At 42.2% G+C, this 24,232-nt stretch overlaps 2 protein-coding genes across 3 annotated transcripts in view; both read right to left on the bottom strand.

Annotated features, from left to right (window-relative positions):
- Positions 1–1,000: 1,000 nt before the first annotated feature.
- LOC120926851 (gap junction alpha-4 protein-like) lies at positions 1,001–17,627 on the bottom strand. 2 transcript variants are annotated; one of them, XM_040337117.1, is made up of 2 exons: positions 17,408–17,627; positions 1,001–2,645 (listed from the first exon to the last, which is right to left on the bottom strand). In XM_040337117.1, the coding sequence occupies exon 2, from the start codon at positions 2,626–2,628 to the stop codon at positions 1,570–1,572; it is 1,059 nt and encodes a 352-aa protein (XP_040193051.1). In that variant the 5' UTR covers positions 2,629–2,645; positions 17,408–17,627; the 3' UTR covers positions 1,001–1,569. The 2 variants fall into 2 exon arrangements, with proteins under 2 accessions (XP_040193051.1, XP_040193050.1); XM_040337116.1 differs by lacking the exon at positions 17,408–17,627 and adding an exon at positions 5,838–6,396.
- Positions 17,628–17,682: 55 nt separating this feature from the next.
- Positions 17,683–24,232, bottom strand: part of LOC120926850 (gap junction alpha-4 protein-like) — a 28,961-nt gene continuing 22,411 nt past the window's right edge. Inside the window, exon 2 of the mRNA XM_040337115.1 lies at positions 17,683–18,776. Within this exon, the coding sequence (XP_040193049.1) occupies positions 17,746–18,762 (1,017 nt within the window). The 5' untranslated portion in view covers positions 18,763–18,776 and the 3' untranslated portion in view covers positions 17,683–17,745. The remainder of the gene's footprint in view (positions 18,777–24,232) is intronic.

The following is a 24,232-nucleotide window of genomic DNA, read 5'->3' as shown; positions in this document are numbered from 1 at the left end:
TGAGCATTAGAGCCTTACTATATATAAGAGGAGCCCCCAAAAGGGGAATCTCATTTGTGGACTGGAATTAAACTTTAAGTGCTATCACAGCTTGATAAATCAGGCCCAATACAGCAAAACAATAACTTTTGTGTAAAATATGCGTTCAAATAGTTGCACTGTATACTAAATTATCAAAGTTATCTGTGGAAAGTTTTCATAAATGTTCTCTACTGTATCTTGCCAGCATATCATATACACTTATCATAACAAACTAAGACTGCCCAAAGACATGCACATGGGTCACCAAGAATGATTGGAGGTGAGACATCTGCATATCTTTAAAATTGTCACAGTCTAAATTTTCTAATGAGCAAATTTGGTGCAAGCATAATTTTTTCAATAGAAAGGAGAACAATTGTTAAACGATGCACAGAAGTTTTTAAAACCCTATCCTATGGGGTCGATTTACTGAAAACTGGAGAGTGCAAAATCTGGTGCAGCTCTGCTTAGGCCTCGTACACACGGCCGAGGAACTCGACGTGCCAAACACATCGAGTTCCTCGGCCAGTTCAGCACTGAAGCCGCCGAGGAGCTCGGCGGGGAGAGAGCTCCCATAGAACAACGAGGAAATAGAGAACATGTTCTCTATTTCCTCGCCGAGCTCCTCGTCGGCTTCCTCGGCCGAAAGTGTACACACGACCAGTTTCCTCGGCAGAATTCAGCCAGAAACTCGGTCGGAAGCTGAATTCTGCCGAGGAAACTGGTCGTGTGTACGGGGCCATAGAAACCAATCGGCTTCCAGGTTTAATTGTTAAAGCTTAATTGAACAAGCCAAAGTTAGATAGCTGATTGGCTACCATGCACAGATGCACCAGGTTTTGCACTCTCCAATTTTAGTAAATCAACTCCCGTGGGTGTTAAGAAGTGTGCCCAATTTTTTAAAGTGCTTGTTCTTCTTGACTAAGGAACCCCTACATGGCCTAATTCTCGCCCAGTCTTCACTGCTGATGCTTGATCAGGTCATGCATGAACTCCTCACATTGTAATGTTGTAATATTGTTGTCTTGTGTAATAAAAGATTCCAATGGATCCTTATTCTCCGCAGTTTAAAATGGAAAACTATAATATAAACACCAGCATTCTATATTGCAACTAGAACACATTTGTACATGAAATAAGACTGATCTGTAAATAGATGCAAATATGACCTAACTGTACAATAGCCAGATGGGGATGTACATAAAGATGAGGGAACATCCATAAGTCTTTTGAGCCTTTGACTAAGTAATTCATAGAATCACACAGCGCAAGCGTGAAAATTTGAATGGATGCTGTCTCTCACCAGCTTTTTATGATTCACATAAGCTGGCATTCACAGTTAAAGTAAGAAAACACAAAGAAGATCTAGATTAAGGCACTGGCTGAACTGTCCCACTAAAATTTGCAGTTCATACTGCAGACATTTCAAGTTAGCTTAGTCTTTCAGTACACATTATTGGTAGTAGGTGGTATAGAACTACAAAAGTACTGGCAATCAAACCAAATGCTCAAAGCAAGAATAAAAAAAAAATCATGAAGGCACTTTTCTCAGACATACTGTTTCTTAGAGGATGAACTGCTGGCTCTGCTTGGTTGCTTTTCGACAACAGCATGGGAGTTGGGAGAAATAGGTTTAAATTGGCTGTTGCTGTAATGCTCTAGTGTCTGATCGCCTCCAGTGAGGCATAGCTGTTTCTCAGTATTAAAGTTTGTCCAGTTGTCCTCATTTTGTACTTTGTATGCTGGGTAGGAAATGTTCTCAGTCATGGGAAGGTACAGGTAAGACTTGTCCTGAAAAGGAGCACTGGCTGTCTCAGAGCATTTCCCTGGGTATATATGCTCTTCTTTTGTGTATTTTGTGCTAGGCACATATGGGGAGTATTTCTTTAAGGCATGAATCATGCTCTTACATACTAGATGAATCAGTTCTAAGAGGTTCAGTAGTAGAGAGATCAGCGACACTATTAGCATGAAAAGAATGAAGATGGTTTTCTCCATGGGTCTGGAAACAAAGCAGTCCACTTTATGAGGACATGGGGATCTCTCACACACATATAGTGCAGGCATTACAAAGCCATACAAGTACCACTGGCCAAGCAGAAAGCCAGCTTCAAAAATACTCTTGAAAATTACACTGGTTGTATATGTCAACATCAGCGCTCCTCGGATTTTGATCCTACCATCCTCTTGAATGCAGATTTTTAGACGTTTTCTCTCAATGACACTTATGGCATGGTCCACTTGCTGGTCCTTCTCATCTATAGCCCTTAGCTCTTCCTCTTTTTGCTTCAGTTTTTCTTCTTTTCTGGACAGATAAATGACATGCGCCAAGTAAAATAAGGTGGGGGTGCTAACAAAGAGAAACTGAAGTACCCAGAAGCGCACGTGAGAGATGGGAAAGGCTTTGTCATAACAGACATTTGGACATCCAGGCTGGTCTGTATTGCAGACAAAATCAGATTGTTCATCGCCCCAAACTGATTCTCCTGCCAGTCCAAGAATTAGGATGCGAAACACAAAAAGCACCATTAGCCAGACTTTCCCAATGCTTGTGGAATGTTCCTGTACCTGATCCAACAACTTCTCTAGAAACTCCCAGTCTCCCATAGTGCAAGGCTTGTTCCCTGAAAAATACAATGCAAATTTTATGTATGGCTTTCGATGGCAGTTATTTTAAGTTCTTAGAATAGTATATATGTTTTTATGAGATGCAAATTTAAAGGATTGTCACTTAAAGTACAGCTAAAAAAACTGGCAATATCCAGTGGTGATGGTCCCTACCAATCAATGATTGACACTTGTAGCCTATGGACATTTTTAATTAAATAACTCATCTTTTCCACACCTGGAAACCATTCAGCCAAGGAAAACACTTTACAGTGTTATGTTTGATGAAGCTTTAGAGAAACCTGCCACTGGGCATTACTGCTCATTTAAAAGAGTTTTATTCTTCCAATGACAGTGGAAAACCCCTAAACTTACAATGTTTTGTTAAGTGCTGCTTTATTTGATTCAGTCCCTTTTTCCATCCCATCTGCCTAATATGTAGCATTAAAGTGGAAGTAAACCCTCCTATCGTTTTCAGCCAATTAAGCTGCCATCTTGGCCTCTGTTTAATCTACAACTGCCATTATGCTGCACACATGATCAGTTATGACACCAACCATTGGATGGGTTGACAGTCTGGTTGAGAGTACAAGCCATGGGAGTGTTACATTTCCGGTACATCCCGGAAAGGAATCTGTTGTATGGATGGGTTTACTTCCGCTTTAAATATTAACCTTTTTGACAATATAAAGGCCGATTTTTAAAGTCTACCAATCACAAATGGACAACAGTACACTTAGGGGTTGATTTACTAAAAATGGAGCGTGCAAAATCTGGTGCAGCAGTGTATAGAAACCAATCAGCTTCTAACTTCAGCTTGTTCAAATAAACTTTTGAAAAAAAAACCTGGAAGCTGCACCAGATTTTGCACTCTCCAGTTTTAGTAAATCAACCCCTTAATGACAAGCAGATGGAAAGCCTGGGTCCCACACTGTCTTTAGCCTAGAAATATAACTGTTATTTTTAGCTAATATCACAATACATGAATGCTATTTTATACATTCTGTGAACTGGTTAAATCCAGGGAACTTTGAACAACTTTGTAAACGCAGCATAAAAATGATGTTGTTATATTCAATACAGCAAGCTATGTTATGTCGACTATAAGTATATTGTCTAATTATATCAGTACTAGTTCATATTAGTTAAAAATGTATTAACTAAAGACAAAAGCAAGACAGGAGCAAACCAAGGATGTCCGCATGTTAAAGCAATGGTGTGCAGGAATTTAGTTTTTTATATACCTATACAGTGAAAGTAAAAAGTGACTCGATCAACAGAAATTTTTACAAACTTTCCTGATTCAGAAACTCAAATTTTTAATTGCTAGTTACCCACATATAGTTTAAAAAAAATCTTGAATCTTTACAAAATCAGCCTGTATTTTTAAAATGTAAAATTGGCTGTGGTTACCAAACTGGAATGTATAGCTTTTTTAATTCACTTCTTTTAGATACACTGTATATGCGTAAAATTCAACCTTGGAATTCATAAAGGCTGGTGGAGGCAGAGTTTGTGAAAGTGTCTTTCATGCATTCTAAAAGTGGGAAAGAATGTGCCAAATTCATATAGCTGTCTAGAATTTGTACTTTGGCTCATGCTCCGCCACTTTTAGAATGCACGAGAGACACTTTTACAAAATCTGTCTGAATCAGTTTTTCTCTCTGTACACCAAAAGACAGTTGGTCCTAATTAGCTCCACTTTTACATTTGGCGCAATCAATGCAACACAATGCAACACATTGTAAAAGTGGTGCATGTTAGAACTAACTAAATTTGGTGCACAAGTCACTGTCAGAATCAAAAATTTTCAAAATGCTTTATGAATTAGGCGCAATACGTTAACAAGAGGGATTAATGTTAGAAAAGAGGTGCAACAGCAATATTTAATTTCCCCAATGTATGTTAAGTTTTTATTTCTGCGTTTGATTACATATGTATATGGGGCAGCCATATTTGTTCATTGCATACTCAAGCTCTGTAATATACATCTTCCTCCCTATATGCAAAAACAATTGCAAATATACACTATACGCTATCGTTTGAGGTTTATAATAAAATGTTGACTTTTATGACTTACTGCCATATTTATGATTCACTAATCCAATTAAAAAAAAAAATCACTTTGACTTTAAGATGCCTGTAATCCAATCCAATTACACACTTGCCTCTCAAAATATTTATATTATAGGGATATAAATATATATGTCTTGACATTTGTAAATACCATTTTTACTTGAGGAGCAGCAGACATACATGAACTGCACTAGTCTGATATCGGGACATCTCAATGTAATTCAGAAGTCAACTTCTTTAAATGCCACTAGTACATCTATGCTGTTACTGAGCTCTTTCTAAAGATGCAATTTGCCTGACAGCCTCTGGCTTCAGTGATTTGAGACACTGAATTAATTATACAACAACCACGGTCATAGTGAAGCAGAACTTCTGATCTGCATATTTGTTCCTGGTCATGTACTGAATACATTTGATTAGCATGACAGCCTGGCAACTAGATCCTTCCGAAGGACAAGTTAGTAAAGGCAGCCTTTATAGGTATGCGGTCCAAAAAGAGCACTGTATGTATTATTCCAAATGGGCCTATTTAGGTGACACAAAGGACCCGACTATCCACATCTATCTTCCCTTTTAATAACCAATATAATTATTATCACTCTACCTGAGCTATTGAGCTTTCTCTATGTCTGTTACACTAAAATAATGTGGCTACTTTAGGCAACATGTTAATATACAAATTGTGTATTAAGCAAAACATTATGACCTTATAGATGTAGGTTAGTATTATAGATTATGAAACAACAAAATTCATAAGACATCAGACAACCAAAAGTCTTTGCATCTTTTAGTTTTGCATGTTTATTTGATGGAAAGTTGATAAAGTTTGTGCAGTTTTACAATTTTAATTTATTACAATTGTTTTTTGTTTCATAGGCAACTATTATCAACTTTATCCAAGATTTGAGACTACTCAGTGATGTATTACTATGTTTTAAATTTTAGGTAACAGTAACAATAAGACAATTTGTATCATATAAAATACAATGTAAAAATAATGACATCAGAGCAACCTTTACTACATCTTAGATTTTTTTATTTTTTTTGTTTCATTTTTACAATTTAATAATCTGCATTCTAAAAAAATATAGGAGAGTATTGGAGATGATTCAAATTGCAACAGATTAACGTACCTTAAATGTTCAGAGAGGAACTTCTACCTTCAGGACTTAAAGAAGTTTACCACCTGCATGCCAGGGATGTTGGTAAAGCCAGCAACAAGGCCAGTCTTTCTAGCTAGAGCCATATGAGGTTTGCAGTAAGAGGGACTGTGTGATAAGAGAGCTAAACAGACGATGCCCTCTCGTCAAAAAATCCCAGAGGGGAGAGGAAACCATGGGATGGACCAGAGGAGGTGCAGGATATCAGGGTTGTACTCTCATTTTTTTAGTGGATTGGAAGAATAGTTTAACATGTTAGTTGCTAGAATGGCAGCTATTAATCTCTTACACCATATAATTTACATTTGTTCTTATTATTTTTAACTTCCAGACACTTTTATGAATTGTAGCTTTTTGTTTTAATAATAAAATAATGCTTTACGGTTAAGGAACTACTGTAAGCAGGTTCATTATCAAATCAGTTATTATTCATGAAAACAAAGAATAAACCTAATTCTTACAATTGTTCTCTCACTTCAAAAATAGAGAAATGACTGTGAAAGATTTTTTATTAACACATGCACAGAGCACAGCTAAGCAAGTTACTGGACACACTGGGCCAGATTCAGAAAGAACTGCGGCGGCGTAACGTATCGTCTTTAAGTTACACCGCCACAAGTTTTCCTCGTAAGTGCCTGATTCACAAAGCACTTGAGTATAAACCTGCGGCGGAGTAACGTAAAGACGTCCGGCGCAAGCCCGCCTAATTCAAATGGGGCGTGTACCATTTAAATTAGGCGCGCTCCCGCGCCGGACGTACTAGGCATGCTCCGTTTTGAAATTCCCGCCGTGCCTTTCGCGAAGTGACGTCATTTTTTTGAACGGCGACGTGCGTAACGTACTTTTGTATTCCCGGACGTCTTACGCAAAAAAAAAAATTTGAAATTCGACCCGGGAACGACGGCCATACTTTAACATGGCTCGTCTAAAGTTAAGCCATGTTAAAGCAGGCTTAACTTTGCGACGGGAAAAAACGACTAGCGATGACGTAACGAACACGAAAACCTTTGTGGATCCCCGTAAAAGCTCATTTGCATACCCGACGCTGGAAAACAACGCAAACTCCACCCAGCGGCGGCCGAAGTATTGCATCCTAAGATCCGACGGTGTAAGTCAATTACACCTGTCGGATCTTAGGGCTATCTATGCGTAACTGATTCTATGAATTAGCCGCATAGATACTCTCAGAGATACGACGGCGTATCAGGAGATACGCCGTCGTATCTCTTCTGTGAATCTGGCCCAATAATGCTAGGTGTGGCCTGGAGAATAAAGTTGTTACTTTTAATATATTTAAATCTGAACTCCAGGTAGTTATATTATTATTAGTAGTAGTATTTATATAGCACTGGCAATTTACGCAGCACTTTACATACTATTCATTCACATCAGTTCCTGCCCTCAAAGAGCTTATGATAAAAGGTATGAATTATATTGCATAGCCACAATGGTCCAGCTTGGATTCCATATTCCATACCTGAATGATCGCTGTGGAAGTGGAGAATCACTGAAGCAGTCACCACTACCACACTGATTGCCACTGTCTTCTGGGTCCTCTGCGTTGCATCCATTGAGAAAAATGTAAGGCATTCTTTTACTATGCAGCATGAAAGCCGCTTGCTTGGCATAAATGCAGTTTACAGAACACCTTTAATTTTTCTTAATAAATGCAAAGCATTTTATGATTGAATGAGGTATGGCAGCGGCGTGATAACCTCTACCTCTTTCAAATCTGAGACTTCCCTGCATTCCCTGACAAAAATGTAGGCATCCTGGCATGGCACCAATGCAGAGTGATTAACTTCTTGTGGCTACTATGCAACAGGGCAGCCACTCAGCACATAATGCTTAAGACAGCAAGGATCACTGTATAAGCAGGGACAGTGATTCTCTTCTTCAACAGTGGTCACACAAGTATGGCGCATGCCTACTTATATTGGTCCAAGCTCCATACCTTGAGTTCAGCTCTGATAAACATCAGATATAGTACTCCCATGTTTAGTTGACTTTGGGCATAATAATCCCATATTCAGTACTTTTTAAAAATGGTGCTCCTAGTTGGCAGCTGAATCAGACAACCACAGAGGAGGGAAGAGCTCAGCAAGGATGGAATGGGAGCATTCCTCTGCATTTTTACACACAGCTGCAGGGAGTGTGTGTATGTTTCATGTTTCAAAAGCTGACTGTTGACTTTCATGCTGGACTTCCCTAGCTGCAACAGAATGATACTTCCATATTCAGGTGTCACTTTCCTTGGCCGCTGTGCTAAACACACATACAAATGTAAATACACCCATTGGGGGGGTGCCTACGTACACAAATGTTGCTTGCACTATGCATTACATATTGTCTAGGGCCATTATTCACAGTTCTAGGGCCATTATTCACAGTTAAAGTAGAATTATAGGCACATTTGTTCCCATTTTGGATAAAGCAAGGGAGGGTAGTAACCCCCGTGCGATAATTTTTTTGCCATCTCTGTCCCATTATGGAGATTCCCCTTCACTTCCTGTCCCAAAGCCAAACAGGAAGTGAGAGGAAATCCCTGCAAATTAAGGGTATTATTTGAGGACTCACCAGAACTAATTTCCCCATTGGAACATTTCCCCTCTATTAATTTACTGGGAACAACCCAAAATTTGGGGATTTTTTTTCACTTTTGATGGTAATGGTAAACGGGACGAATACATCTTCCTAACAGGGCCACAGACAGCAATAAAAACAGATACACTTGAATTACCATCCATTTGTATGTGCCCTTCCTGATTACCACCGCTGCGCTATAGAGGGTAAATAAATAAAGATCTCCTAGCTGCTGTTTTAAAATAAGGTAACTGTGAAAAGGTGTATAAATACTAAGTGATAATTCTAACACCATGTGTATAAATACAAAACAGCGCTCAAGTATGTGATGAACATATACCAACTATAGTGACAAACAATTATAAGTATCAAAGATAAATATAAAGTAGAGTGTCCGGAAAAAAAAAACCTCTATAAGATGAACCCGTGAATAAATAAAGTGAAAAAAGTAAAAAATTCAAAGTTCATGGAAAATAATCTTGTAATCTTCAAAATCTTCCACCACACTAGAAGTGCTCCGTGAATCCTCCACCCATCAAAATGGTCACTCACCAGAATGATTTGCCTAGCACTCTCGCGTTTTGGCAAAAAAAGCATATAGATTTTTCCAAATCAAGTGCAGAAATTTCCAGAAATCATAAACCTCCGTGGTATATCAAAGTGATTAGATTGGCTCCATATGTGAATTAAGAAAAATTGCACAATAGTGTAATATTGCAACGCAGTTTTAATAACACACTACAAACAAATCTTCAATGATCAAACTCACAAAAGCAGCCAAAGTAAAAGCAATATTCACAGCAAGCTCAAGAATCTCTCCTTTCCCCTCAGTTGGTGACTTATGGCCTCGGCGGGCCTGCACACACTGCAAACAAATGTGGTTCTCACCGCCTCCACCGTCCCGCACTGCAAAGGTCCCAGGTTATGGAAAACACCTCCCGCACTCCTGCTATTGATCGCTGGTTAGTAAGCGATCCATTTCTCACCCTCCTGTCACGTCGGTTTCACAGTCACAAATCACAGCTGTGTAGCCACGCCCCCGACATGTTTCGTCACAAATGACTTACTCATGGGATTGGCTGCACAGCTGTCAGTACCCCCTATATATATCCCTTGCACTTTCGCACATCCAGAGTAATTGCAATTCACTTTCGACGTACCGGCCAATCGCATCGCACGCCGCTGGTCACTCCCCCATACTGGGGCTTGCCAGCCCCGCGTAACAGCGAATACTATTGCTCCTAAGCTCCGGGCGGAAGTGATGTGCAGAGCGCAGCCTGTAGTGAGGGCGGATATCCCTCAACTTTACAGAGCTTTTCTGCGCATGGCGAGTGCGAGCCAATCCTCATGAGGAGGGCTGGCCCTTAAGCGTCGTGGCCAATGTCCGCATTAGCAATCTCTGGGCGGAAGTGTAATTTTGAGCACAATTCAAGGTGAGGGCGGAAGCCGCTCACCTCCGCAGCATTAACCAGCAGGTCGTCTCACCATAGCTCACCAGCTGTACAGATTAAACCAGTTTGCAAAAAATGAGACAAATACTTGATCAATGTTACTCTAATTAATATTAAAACACCTAATGTTAAAACATTTCCTTATGGACATCTAAATCGGCGGTAATATAAAACACTGTTACATAAACATATTAACCAGTTGTAAATATCATGGCAAATATACATAGTGCTGCGTGTGCATATGATACTGTCATGTCCCAGCCAACAGTGGTTTACATATGTTGATGTGCACTATATAATATCAGAGACTTCTATATCTCTAAAACGTGAAATGCAATAAAATCAACCCATTAAAGGTATAATGGAATCATTTAAAACAGTTAATTGTTAAAATAAAATTAAAATTAGAAAGAGTGGGGTTGAGCTGTAATCTTCAGTATATCATGTGGAGTAACTAAACTGCCAGATACTCCTATACTATATATTGCCCAATAGTGTAAAAAGTATGATAATAATAAACTTAGTAGCCTCACTATACAGTATTCAGACATAATGTGTATATATACAATGTTTATAGAAAGCGACATCAAGAGTTATTGATAAAGCAATTTATATCTAGCTCTATATTGAGTCCCCGTGGGAAAAGACTTTTTAAAAGGAAAATCCATAGGGTTTCCCGTTTGTCCCAACGGGAAACCCTATGGATTTTCCTTTTAAAAAGTCTTTTCCCACGGGGACTCAATATAGAGCTAGATATAAATTGCTTTATCAATAACTCTTGATGTCGCTTTCTATAAACATTGTATATATACACATTATGTCTGAATACTGTATAGTGAGGCTACTAAGTTTATTATTATCATACTTTTTACACTATTGGGCAATATATAGTATAGGAGTATCTGGCAGTTTAGTTACTCCACATGATATACTGAAGATTACAGCTCAACCCCACTCTTTCTAATTTTAATTTTATTTTAACAATTAACTGTTTTAAATGATTCCATTATACCTTTAATGGGTTGATTTTATTGCATTTCACGTTTTAGAGATATAGAAGTCTCTGATATTATATAGTGCACATCAACATATGTAAACCACTGTTGGCTGGGACATGACAGTATCATATGCACACGCAGCACTATGTATATTTGCCATGATATTTACAACTGGTTAATATGTTTATGTAACAGTGTTTTATATTACCGCCGATTTAGATGTCCATAAGGAAATGTTTTAACATTAGGTGTTTTAATATTAATTAGAGTAACATTGATCAAGTATTTGTCTCATTTTTTGCAAACTGGTTTAATCTGTACAGCTGGTGAGCTATGGTGAGACGACCTGCTGGTTAATGCTGCGGAGGTGAGCGGCTTCCGCCCTCACCTTGAATTGTGCTCAAAATTACACTTCCGCCCAGAGATTGCTAATGCGGACATTGGCCACGACGCTTAAGGGCCAGCCCTCCTCATGAGGATTGGCTCGCACTCGCCATGCGCAGAAAAGCTCTGTAAAGTTGAGGGATATCCGCCCTCACTACAGGCTGCGCTCTGCACATCACTTCCGCCCGGAGCTTAGGAGCAATAGTATTCGCTGTTACGCGGGGCTGGCAAGCCCCAGTATGGGGGAGTGACCAGCGGCGTGCGATGCGATTGGCCGGTACGTCGAAAGTGAATTGCAATTACTCTGGATGTGCGAAAGTGCAAGGGATATATATAGGGGGTACTGACAGCTGTGCAGCCAATCCCATGAGTAAGTCATTTGTGACGAAACATGTCGGGGGCGTGGCTACACAGCTGTGATTTGTGACTGTGAAACCGACGTGACAGGAGGGTGAGAAATGGATCGCTTACTAACCAGCGATCAATAGCAGGAGTGCGGGAGGTGTTTTCCATAACCTGGGACCTTTGCAGTGCGGGACGGTGGAGGCGGTGAGAACCACATTTGTTTGCAGTGTGTGCAGGCCCGCCGAGGCCATAAGTCACCAACTGAGGGGAAAGGAGAGATTCTTGAGCTTGCTGTGAATATTGCTTTTACTTTGGCTGCTTTTGTGAGTTTGATCATTGAAGATTTGTTTGTAGTGTGTTATTAAAACTGCGTTGCAATATTACACTATTGTGCAATTTTTCTTAATTCACATATGGAGCCAATCTAATCACTTTGATATACCACGGAGGTTTATGATTTCTGGAAATTTCTGCACTTGATTTGGAAAAATCTATATGCTTTTTTTGCCAAAACGCGAGAGTGCTAGGCAAATCATTCTGGTGAGTGACCATTTTGATGGGTGGAGGATTCACGGAGCACTTCTAGGGCCAGATCCTCAAAAGAGATACTCCGACTTAAGTGCTGTTCAGTCTGTGTGTAACTTTGGAAACGATCCTCAAAAGGCTTTTTCCAAAGTTACACAGAAGATCCGGCATGTGTAATTGAATTACACTGCCGAATTTTAGGATGCAGTACCGCATCCGCCGCTGGGGGCATTTCGAGTCTAAATGCCGTTGCTAGTATGCAAATTAGCACTTAAGGCGATCCACAAAGCTTTCTAGCTTCCTTTTTGCGCCGTAAGTGTTATTTTGCAAGTGTAAAATTAGGGCTCGTTCTACAAAGTGTAAACTAGTTACACCTTGTAAAAGCCCATTCCAGCGACGGCATTTGGTATGCTTTCCCGAGGGAGAACTCCACGGCAATTTGTAAAAAACAAAACCGGCATGGGTTCCCCCCCAGGAGCATACCAGGCCCTTAGGTCTGGTATGGGTTGTAAGGGGACCCCCCCTACGCCGAAAAATCGACGTAGGGGTCCCCCTACAATCCATACCAGACCCGTATCCAAAGCACGCTACCCGGCCGGCCAGGAAGGGAGTGGGGACGAGCGAGCGCCCCCCCCCTCCTGAGCCGTGCCAGGCCGCGTGCCCTCAACATGGGGGGGTTGGGTGCTCTGGGGCAGGGGGGCGCACTGCGGGCCCCCCCACCTCAGAGCACCCTGTCCCCATGTTGATGAGGACAGGACCTCTTCCCGACAACCCTTGCCATTGGTTGTCGGGGTCTGCGGGCGGAGGCTTATCGGAATCTGGGAGTCCCCTTTAATAAGGGGGCCCCCAGATACCGGCCCCCCACCCTAAGTGAATGGATATGGGGTACATCGTACCCCTATCCATTCACCTGGAGGCAAAAAGTAAAAGTTAATAAACACACAACACAAGGCTTTTTAAAATATTTTATTATTCTGCTCCGGACGCCCCCCCTGTCTTCGTTATTAGCTCAATTAGCAGGGGGGGCTTCTTCTTCCACTCTCCGGGGGTCTTCCACTCTCCGGGGGTCTTCCGCTCTCCGGGGGGGGCTTCTCCGGACTCCGGGGGGGCTTCTCCGGACTCCGGGGGGCTTCTTCCATCTTCTCCCCTCTTCCGCTCTTGACTCGGCGAACCCCGGTTCTTCTGCAGCTCTCCGGTGCCTTCTTCTTCAGCGCTGGCTGCCTGCTATGTTTGTGTGTTAGCTCGATTTCAAACAGGCAGCCGGCGCGGTCTTCTGTGGCGTCATCTTCTCTTCTGTTCTTCCGATGTTGCCTCGTCGCCTGTTGTCGCTGTAATGATGGAAGCGCGCCTTGCATCCCATTTATATAGGCATCACCGTCCCATCATGCTCCGGCAGGTACCCACGTGGTGGGTGCCTACCCACGTGCACCCACCACGTGGGTACCTACCGGAGCATGATGGGACGGTGATGCCTATATAAATGGGATGCAAGGCGCGCTTCCATCATTACAGCGACAACAGGCGACGAGTCAACATCGGAAGAGGGGAGAAGAACAGAAGAGAAGATGACGCCACAGAAGACCGCGCCGGCTGCCTGTTTGAAATCGAGCTAACACACAAACATAGCAGGCAGCCAGCGCTGAAGAAGAAGGCACCGGAGAGCTGCAGAAGAACCGGGGTTCGCCGAGTCAAGAGCGGAAGAGGGGAGAAGATGGAAGAAGCCCCCCGGAGTCCGGAGAAGCCCCCCCGGAGTCCGGAGAAGCCCCCCCGGAGAGCGGAAGACCCCCGGAGAGTGGAAGACCCCCGGAGAGTGGAAGAAGAAGCCCCCCCTGCTAATTGAGCTAATAACGAAGACAGGGGGGGCGTCCGGTGCAGAATAATAAAATATTTTAAAAAGCCTTGTGTTGTGTGTTTATTAACTTTTACTTTTTGCCTCCAGGTGAATGGATAGGGGTACGATGTACCCCATATCCATTCACTTAGGGTGGGGGGCCGGTATCTGGGGGCCCCCTTATTAAAGGGGACTCCCAGATTCCGATAAGCCTCCGCCCGCAGACCCCGACAACCAATGGCAAGGGTTGTCGGGAAGAGGTCCTGTCCTCATCAACATGGGGACAGGGTGCTCTGGGGTGGGGGGGCCCGCAGTGCGCCCCCCTGCCCCAGAGCACCCAACCCCCCCATGTTGAGGGCACGCGGCCTGGCACGGCTCAGGAGGGGGGGGGGCGCTCGCTCGTCCCCACTCCCTTCCTGGCCGGCCGGGTAGCGTGCTTTGGATACGGGTCTGGTATGGATTGTAGGGGGACCCCCTACGTCAATTTTTCGGCGTGGGGGGGTCTCCTTACAACCCATGCCAGACCTAAGGGCCTGGTATGCTCCTGGGGGGGGAACCCATGCCGTTTTTTTCTTTGAAAATTGGCATGGAGTTCTCCCTCAGGAATGCATGCCGCTGTCATTTTTTTTTCCCCGACGCAACTTTAAGCCGTCGCGATCCTCAAAACTCGGCGTAACGTAACTTCGCTCATGCGCAGTACGGCCGGCGCGGGAGCGCGCCTCATTTAAATGGGACTCGCCCCATTTGAATAGGAACGCCTTGCGCCGGCGGAATTTTAGTTACACAGCCTGAAATTTCTAGATAAGTGCTTTGTGGATCAGGCACTTAGGTAGAAACTTTAAGGCAGTGTAACTTAAATTGGATTTTTTAAGTTACGTCAGGTTTTTGTGGATCTGGCCCCTAGTGTGGTGGAAGATTTTGAAGATTACAAGATTATTTTCCGTGAACTTTGAATTTTTTACTTTTTTCACTTTATTTATTCACGGGTTCATCTTATAGAGTTTTTTTTTTTTTCCGGACACTCTTCTTTATATTTATCTTTGATACTTATAATTGTTTGTCACTATAGTTGGTATATGTTCATCACATACTCGAGTGCTGTTTTGTATTTATACACATGGTGTTAGAATTATCACTTAGTATTTATACACCTTTTCACAGGTGTTCTATTAAACCCTATTTTCTGGAGGATAGGATCGAATGGGATCAAATGAAAACGGACAAGCGGTCCGTTTTCATCCAATCTCCCATAGAGGAGAGCGGGGCTCTGACAGGTTTGTCTCAGCACAGTGAGCAGAGACAGAGCTGTCATCCGCCTGCTCAGCGGGGATCAACAGAACAACCACCCGATGAGCAAAACGGAGTCTGTCGGGCGGAAAGCCTGTGTGAAAGGACCCTTAAGTGTGACCTGTAAAGGCTTTTAAAGACCTATGGAAAATATATGGTACTGAAGTTTGTCATCATTTAATGGGCACATGCAATTTTAAAGCTTAACATGTAGGGTATCTTTTCCCTCTGTGAAACCTCATCTTTTATATTTTACGAAAACATTTCATAATACATTTGCATGCCCTAGAATAAACAACAGTATTTTTTTTGAAAGTTTGTACTTGATAAACTTGTGCGACATGTGACATAAAAATTAATTAAAAATCCACTCTTCTAAGTTGGTCATGGAGGGTTCAAATCTCAGCCGGTTCAGCAGGGCTGATTGTACCCAAGTCATTACATTGATCAACTTGGGTGCAACCAGCTTTTAATTTTTTTTAGGATGTGATCATTGCTCAATGATCCCTGTGTTCTCCCGCCAGGGACAGCTCTCCGCACTCCCCTGCCCCACCAGGAGAACACAATAGCTCCATGGGAGGGATTCCCCCATCAACACTTCAGGCCTAAAATGTTTTTTTTTTTAAATTTCAGGTACTTTTATCCCGCCGTCAATTTATGCAGCGCTTTACATATACATTGTACATTCACATCAGTCCCTACCCTCAAGGAGCTTACAACCTAAGGTCCCTAACTTACATTCATACATATACTAGGGCCAATTTTTAGACAGGAGCCAATTAACTTACCAGCCTGTCTTTAGAGTGTGGAAGGACTCTGGAGTCTCAGAAATTTTTCATTAAGGTCTTTATGTTATATAGTTTGAATACCATGTCATAGATATAATGTTTATCCACAGTCCTTTTTTTCTTATTTTTTGGGACAAGAAAAACAAAACCAAAATACCTTTTCCTAATTTTTCCTGATTTATTTCCAGGCCTTCCCATCTCTAGTATAGAAGAAAATAGTGCAGAGCAAAATATAAATATATGAATATATAAGTGATAAAAAAGTCCAAATTTTATGAAAGCAAATTCCAAAAAAGTGCCAAAAAAACAATATCCAGAAATATTCACCAGGTGATGTTTAAACTCCAAACTCAATGTGATCCCTCCACCAGTAAGAATGGCTACTCTCACATCCAAGCATGGACTCCTGTCTTACCAGGTAGTCAAATAAGCAGAATTCACAACATGGAATGCCAGTAGATTCCTCGTAATATCGATAACATATGGACCTTTTACTCCCCTGCCACTTTATTCACCAGATACTTTTCACCACTTACGAAATTAAGTAGGTCAAAATCCAATTTGTAACACTCCTTAGATAAATACTCCAGGCACCACAGTTGTTCTCCAACTCCTATCTCCCTGAGTACTCAATCATGAGGGGAGAAGTGCCTGTGATCTGGTTGCTTGTAATTAGTGTGAGTATATAAAGATCAATGAGTTTCTGGAATCCTGACAGACCCTTGCATCTTTCATCCAGTGCTGCACTGACGTTTCTTGATTAGTTGATCCAGAGGAAGGCAACAAAAAAAAGCACGAACCAATTTGCTCCACTGAGGGGGAAACAAATCAGGGAGAAAAATCAGCCCTACCAGTCACCCCTAAGATAAAAAATATACCTTACATCCCTGTTTCTGTCCACAGTGCCTAGGTTAAGGTCACAATGAAGGCATTCTGACAATATTTTGGGAATGAGAGGATCCAAATCTTGCGAGAAGGCTCCATCCATGCAGGAGAGTCTTCTTTCAAGATTTGGGATCTTCAGCTTATGCCCGTATCTCGTCTAAAGTATTTCTCTGTCACTCCTACCTAGGTGCCGTGGGCTGGGTGTAAAGAAAGTATACTGTATATTAATTATTTATTAATTAGGGTAAGTATATATATATATATTATTTATTAAAGATTAATTTTCTCTTCAGGTGTGTTTATGTTTAACCATGTACTAATGTGTAATTTTCACACGAGGGAGGTGAGAAAGTGGACCTTGCAAAACCATTTCAATCAAGCAAAATTATTCTAACATACATCTCTTGAGAAAATACATGGATATTAGAAGATTAAACAATGTTTACAATTTCATGGTTGTACATACCTATAGTGGAAAAAAGTAAGATTGCTGAATGGTCGAAATCCAGGTTTGGTGATTTTTGTTTTTGTTTAGTTTTTCTTCTATGTACAGCGCAAATTTTCTTTCTTGATAAATATATATATATAGATGTAGATATTCTGAAGTGTTTTAAGTCCTTAAGGAGTTGATTTACTAAATTTGGAGATCTGGTGCAGCTCTGAATAGAAACCAATCAACTTCCATTTTTTTTTGTCAACAAGCTAAAGTTAAAAGCTGATTTGCTACCATGGACAGCTGCACCAGATTTTGCACCCTCCAGTTTTAGTAAATCGACCCCAATGTGTCTATTTTTAATATATTAATTAGACATACTGCATTTTTGAAATGGAACTGCCAGAGCGGTTAGAAAGTTGGTTCGGGTCATGGCTGTAAACGTTATTGTCCAGACTTGAATTAATTCCACCATTCAGGGCCATCTCCTTCTCTGTATTATAGTTGACCCAATTTTCCTGGTCAGTCATTTTGTAGGGAGGGCATTTATCCCTATTTATTGGAAAGAACGGACATGATTTGTCAGGCTCTGGTGCAGTAGGTAAGTTAAAAGTCTTGTCCTGGAACCTACAGGCATCATTTTTATATGTGGCTCTTGCATACTTTTTTATTCTCCGACATATGCTGTGAGCAGTCAGAAGAGCCAATTCTACTAAATTGAGGCATAAAGAGATGAGGGAGACGGCAAGCATAAAAAGGATGAATATAGTTTTCTCCATGGGTCTTGACACAAAGCAGTCCACCTTATGAGGGCATGGAGATCTTTCACATACATAGTTTGCAGGCATCACAAAGCCATAGAGATACCACTGGCCAAAAATGAATCCAGTTTCAAATAGACTCTTAAAGATAATGCTTGTTATGTATGTACACATCAGTGTTCCCCTGATCTTGACGCTTCCATCCTCTTGAATGAATAATTTCCTGTGTTTCTTTTCATTGATTGATAAGGCAACATCCTCGTGTTGAATTTTCTCCTCCACATTCCTGTATTGGCTTTCTTTCTGTCTTAGTTTTTCTTCTTTCCTAGACAGGTAGGCAATATGACCCAAATAGAACAGAGTGGGGGTGCTCACGAAAAGGAACTGTAGCACCCAATACCGAATATGGGAAATGGGAAAAGCTTGATCGTAACAAACATTTGGACAACCAGGTTGTTTAGTGTTGCAAATGAAGTCTGATTGCTCATCTCCCCAAACTGATTCCCCAGCAAGGCTTAAGATCAGAAGGCGAAATATGAACAGCACCACAAGCCAGATTTTGCCAACTGTTGTAGAATGCTCCTGCACTTGGTCTAATAATTTCTCCAGAAAGCTCCAGTCCCCCATGTTAATTACAGTGTCTGCAAACACAAAATAAAATGTTATTAGTATACTCGTATATTAATTGACAAATGCAGTGTACAGATTTATACAGTTGTATTTGTATACCATTAGCATGATTCTTTATCTGCTTGTGACTTTTTAAGAGCTTGCTTACACTAGAGGCAAGGACTGCATGCTCGGTTTGCTTTTCAGAGGTATTTCATAGGTGGTGAGCAGGCAATATGCCATCTCCTCACCACCTGTTTTAACCCCCAGGTTTAACCCCCATCCACTTTTTAATGCATTGCATGAATCTATCTATGGCCACCGCTGCCACCCCCTATTCAGGCGCCCAGTTCCTTTTTGGGCGCCTGAATTACATGCTTGACGCTCGCAGTTCACTCAGCTGTGTTAGAAAAAGCGAATGAATAACCGCCTCTCTGCCAATCAGGTGCTTGGGTCTGTTACCTGTCACCTGATAAAGTGACAGGCACCGCTATTGGACGCCTATCAGGAGGAGAGGACTGGAGATGAGGACGGTGACAGAACAACGTCAGGAGACGCATGAAGGACCCCGCTCGTCGCCGTCACCCGCTGCCCCACCAAGACAGAGTAAGGGTCGGGCAGATGACGAGCGGGTAGGGGTCACACTGGCGTCATTTAATCACTTAAGACCTGGACTAATATGCAGGTTAAGGAACTTGCTCTTTTTGGCGATTCGGGCACCACGTAGCTTTAGGTGCACACTGCAGAGGACACAGGCAGTACACACTACGTAGCTTTAGGTGCAAACTGCAGAGGACACGGGCAGTACACACCAAGTAGCTTTAGTGCAAACTGCAGAGGACACGGGCAGTACACACCACGTAGCTTTAGGTGCAAACTGCAGAGGACACGGGCAGTACACACCAAGTAGCTTTAGGTGCAAACTGCAGAGGACAAAGGCAGTACACACACCACGTAGCTTTAGGTGCACACTGCAGAGGACACAGGCAGTACACACTATGTAGCTTTAGGTGCAAACTGCAGAGGACACGGGCAGTACACACCAAGTAGCTTTAGGTGCAAACTGCAGAGGACACGGGCAGTACACACCACGTAGCTTTAGGTGCAAACTGCAGAGGACAAAGGCAGTACACACACCACGTAGCTTTAGGTGCACACAGGTGGACACAGGCAGTACACCACATGAGAATACTGCAGCTAGCACAATTACCTGCCTGCCAGTAAATTAGGAAGAGCTGATCTAGCTAAACTATACAGTGTATAAATATATATACAACACCTGGGATGCATATATAGCCTCTACACACTGTGGCCCAGATTCACGTACAGCGGCGTATCTTTGTGCGGGTGTAACGTATCCTATTTACGTTACACCTCTGCAACTTTTACAGGCAAGTGCCGTATTCTCAAACAAAAGTTGCGGCGGTGTAGCGTACATAGGCCGGCGTAAGCCCGCCTAATTCAAATGTGGTAGATGTGGGCGTGTGTTATGTTAATTTTATGTGACCCCACGTAAATTACGCTTTTTACGAACGGCGCATGCGCCGTTCGTGAAAGTATTCGTGAAAGTATTCGTATTCGTATTCGTGAAAGTATTCCAGTGCGCATGCTCCGAATTAACCCGCAAGAAGCCAATGCTTTTGACGTGAACGTAAATGACGCCCAGCCCTATTCGTGAACGACTTATGCAAACAATGTAAAATTTTCAAAATTCGATGCGGGAACAACGTCCATTCTTAACATTGGTACCCTGCATGCACGCCTCATATAGCAGGGGTAACTTTACGCCGGGAAAAGCCTAACGTAAACGGCGTATCTGTACTGCGTCAGCCGGGCGTACGTTCGTGAATTTGCGTATCTAGCTGATTTACATATTTCTAGGCGTAAATCAGCGTACACGCCCCTAGCGGCCAGCGTAAATATGCAGTTAAGATCCGACGGCGTAAGAGACTTACGCTGGTCGGATCTAATACAAATCTATGCGTAACTGATTCTAAGAATCAGGCGCATAGATACGACAGCTCAGACTCAGAGATAGGACGGCGTATCTGGAGATATGCCGTCGTATCTCCTTTGAGAATCTGGGCCTGTAACTTTAACTGACTAGCCTGCCTGCTCTATCTACCTAGAAAAAAATGACACTCTCTCTCTCTCTCTGGCTCTAACCACCGCCGCAACACACTACACAAGGCCGACATGCAGGCGGCCTTTTATAGTGTGGGGCAAGTACTAAACCCCCTGAGCCATAATTGGCCAAAGCCACCCTGGCTTTGGCCAGTTATGGCTCTCCGTTTTTTGCGCGCTGTGATTGGCCAAGCATGCGGGTCATAGTGCATGCTTGGCCAATCATCAGCCAGCAATGCATTGCGATCCCGCAGTGAATTATGGGCCGTGACACGCCACTCGAATTTGGCGCGAATGGCCCTGTAACGTTCGTAATTCGCCGAACGGCCGAACATACGATGTTCGAGACGAACATGGGTTCGACTCGAACACGAAGCTCATCCCTACTTTTAAAATGTCTCACAAGGTCCCCTGGGCATCTTTGTTTTTGGGTATATATATTATATGGGACTGAGTCACATTATGCCCATGGATACCAGCTATTAATGGTGATTTTACTGTAGCTCACTGCACTGCAACTCCGGGGCTGTGTTAAAGTGTGAACGAGGCACACAAAAACAATTGTTTTCTATGTGCACTAGTGGTGACTGATGTTTATCCAGTGCGGAAAAGCACCAGTCACTACATTATGTGTGAACAAGCTTTTTGTGAAGCTGAGTTCAAGTCCATATTGTTATATTTTTCCTGCTACTGAAAACCCACTCTCCAAGCTCACATCAGTCCCATAGAATGGACCCTTAAGTAGCATGACTAGCCACCGAAAGTTTCCGCAGCCAGAAAAACACGGGCTCCTTCCATTGCTCTTTTTTACACCAAGCATACTGCACAGTAAGCTCACCAGTGCCTAGAAAAATGCAGTTAGAAAGTTATAAAAGTATTAATAACAACAAAATGCTGTTTGTAGACAAGTAATGATATTTGTAGACACAGAATCTCTCCTAATCCTCTGACTAAATACATCTGGATCAATATTATTAATTATTTAATCCCATGGAGCTCAACTAAAACCGTATCACTTTGTCTAGGATAAATACATTTCACCCATCACCACTTACTTCTAAATTGCTTTAAACTAGTTGTATACATTAAATGTACTGCCTGAGATTTATGAGTGATACTTTATACCTATTCTATTGGGTTCAAAGTGGTTGTAAACCCTTTACAACCACTTTATGCTACAGGTAAGCCTATATTAAGGCTTACCTGTAGCTACCCAGGATATCTCCTAAACCTGCATGGTTTAGGAGATATCCCCCGTCTTCTGCATGTCATCGGCACATGCGCACTGGGGCAAATTTAAGCAATGGCACCTATGTGCCGTTACCGTCGGCTCCGCACATGCGCGGGAGTGACGTCATCACGGCTCTGGCCAATCACAGTGCCGGAGCCGCGATACTTGGAAGTAAGCCCTGGGGGAGATATTGGTGGCCGGAGGGGGAGATGAGCTGCGGGGGCTTCTATCTGAGGTAAGTAATACATAATGAGCTAGTATGCATTTCATACTAGCTCATTATTCCTCTGTCTTCTTGTTTTTTTTTTATTTATTTATTTGGGTTTACAACCACTTTAACTACCTTTGTACTTTGGATGTAGTGTTACTGTACTACATTGTGTTACTTTGTACTACCTTGTAGGTGTGTACATTGTTGCATGTTTTCTATGCTACAATGCTGTAACCTGTGTAATGCAATTTTTTCTCCCGATTCCCTTTATGTGTTTGTTTTTTTGTGGACTAAAAAGACTCAAACACATCTCAATAAAAGCTTTTCTTTTTTTTTTTTAAATCAATGTCTGGATTGTTACTATGAAAATGTAATGATTGTTACTTTGTTTTTTCTAATGAATGTATCCCATCAATTTCAATGACTTTAGTGTAAAATAATCACTTTCTCAAAAGGGGGGACATTGCTCATTAGATTTAAATCTGGAATATTGTTGACACCTACTGTTTCCAGAAGCGTAGAAGCATATGTCAAAAGATTGTTGTAATAACAAGCAGAATTATCTGAGCCTTGACTCATTCTTTTGTTTTATCAATGCAAATGAGATATCATTTTAGTAAATATAAATCATGGTGCACTGATTTTTAGCATTACAGTACTTTGTATAGACGCCTACTTCAATATTTTACACTCTTGATTTTTGCAAGGTCACCCCTCTAAGTTTGCATGATAAAGTCAAAAGCATTTCCTGCTCTTAAGAAACAGCATTCTCTTCCAGCACTAAACTTAGCAACCTTTTTGTTCTACCTCCAGACCAGCTGACTCTATGTTCATCATTCCCAGCAGGGTCTGACTCCTGTCAGGCCTGAAAGTGATTCATACCTACAGCAGATCACACGGAATGGTGTAACTATAGTCAGGGCTCAAGTCCTGCGGGAACGCGTGGGAACGGAGTTCCTGCACTTTTTTCACAGCAGGAACTCAGTTCCCTTTGCAGAACTAGAGCAGCCGAGCCAATCCTTCACTAAGCGGCGATGCCCAGCTCGAGTCACTGTCAGGGGCAGGCAAACCTTAGTAATCTGTTAGGTTACTGGCTTCTTCCTGTATATGGATTCATCGGGTAGTGTGCGGGTATTCCGTCACTTCCTTGATGCCGCAATGTCTCCTGGGAGCTTTTGTCATTGTTCCCAGGAGACATTGCAGAGATCTGCTGCGAGTTATCGTGGGATTTAGAAAGAACTTCTTTCTAAAGCAGCCAGTAACATAAAGGATTACTAAGGTACAGTGGATCGAAAAGAAAAAAAAAACATGCGGTTTAGTAATTATGCATATGAGCGTATAATTTTTTTTTGGTGCGGGAGTGGATCTTGGGTGGGAGTTCCAACACTTTTTTCCCCAGGACTTGACCCCTGACTATAGTGAAGAATAAAACTGCTATAGGGCCAGTGGTAGACATATTAGCTGTATGGCCTGTGCCTGCACTTGTAACGGCTCTAATGTGGAGCGCCACCCAAATAGGTGCGCATGTGCAGTAGTAAGACGGCTGTGAAGCTGAAAGGCTTCACTGCTGGTTTTCCTTCATTAAGATGCAGACACCTGGACCCAAAGCCAATTGAAGAATTGGCTCAGGTGAGGATAGCACTTGATAGCAGGACAGGTAAATGTCCAATATCTGTAGCTGCTGACTTTTAATTTTTTTCAGGGATACTGAAGCTTCTCTTTAAAGTGATATTAAAGGTTAATTTTTTTTTCTAAAATAATAAACATGTTATACTTACCTGCTATGTGCAATGATTTTGTACAGAGCAGCCCTGAACCTCCTCTTCTGGGGTCCCTGCTGGAACTCCTGGCTCCTCCCCACTTTGAGTACCCCATTAGCAATCCACTTGGGGTATTTGTGCAGGCTTGACACATAGTGCAGC

The sequence above is a fragment of the Rana temporaria genome, chromosome 2, assembly GCF_905171775.1.
Source record: "Rana temporaria chromosome 2, aRanTem1.1, whole genome shotgun sequence".
Taxonomy (NCBI): Eukaryota; Metazoa; Chordata; class Amphibia; order Anura; family Ranidae; genus Rana; species Rana temporaria.
This window is presented reverse-complemented; position numbering and strand designations above follow the sequence as displayed.

Coding starts and splice junctions, on each gene's coding strand:
- LOC120926851 (XM_040337117.1), bottom strand. CDS start 2,628: ATGGGAGACTGGGAGTTTCTAGAGAAGTTGTTGGATCAGGTACAGGAA.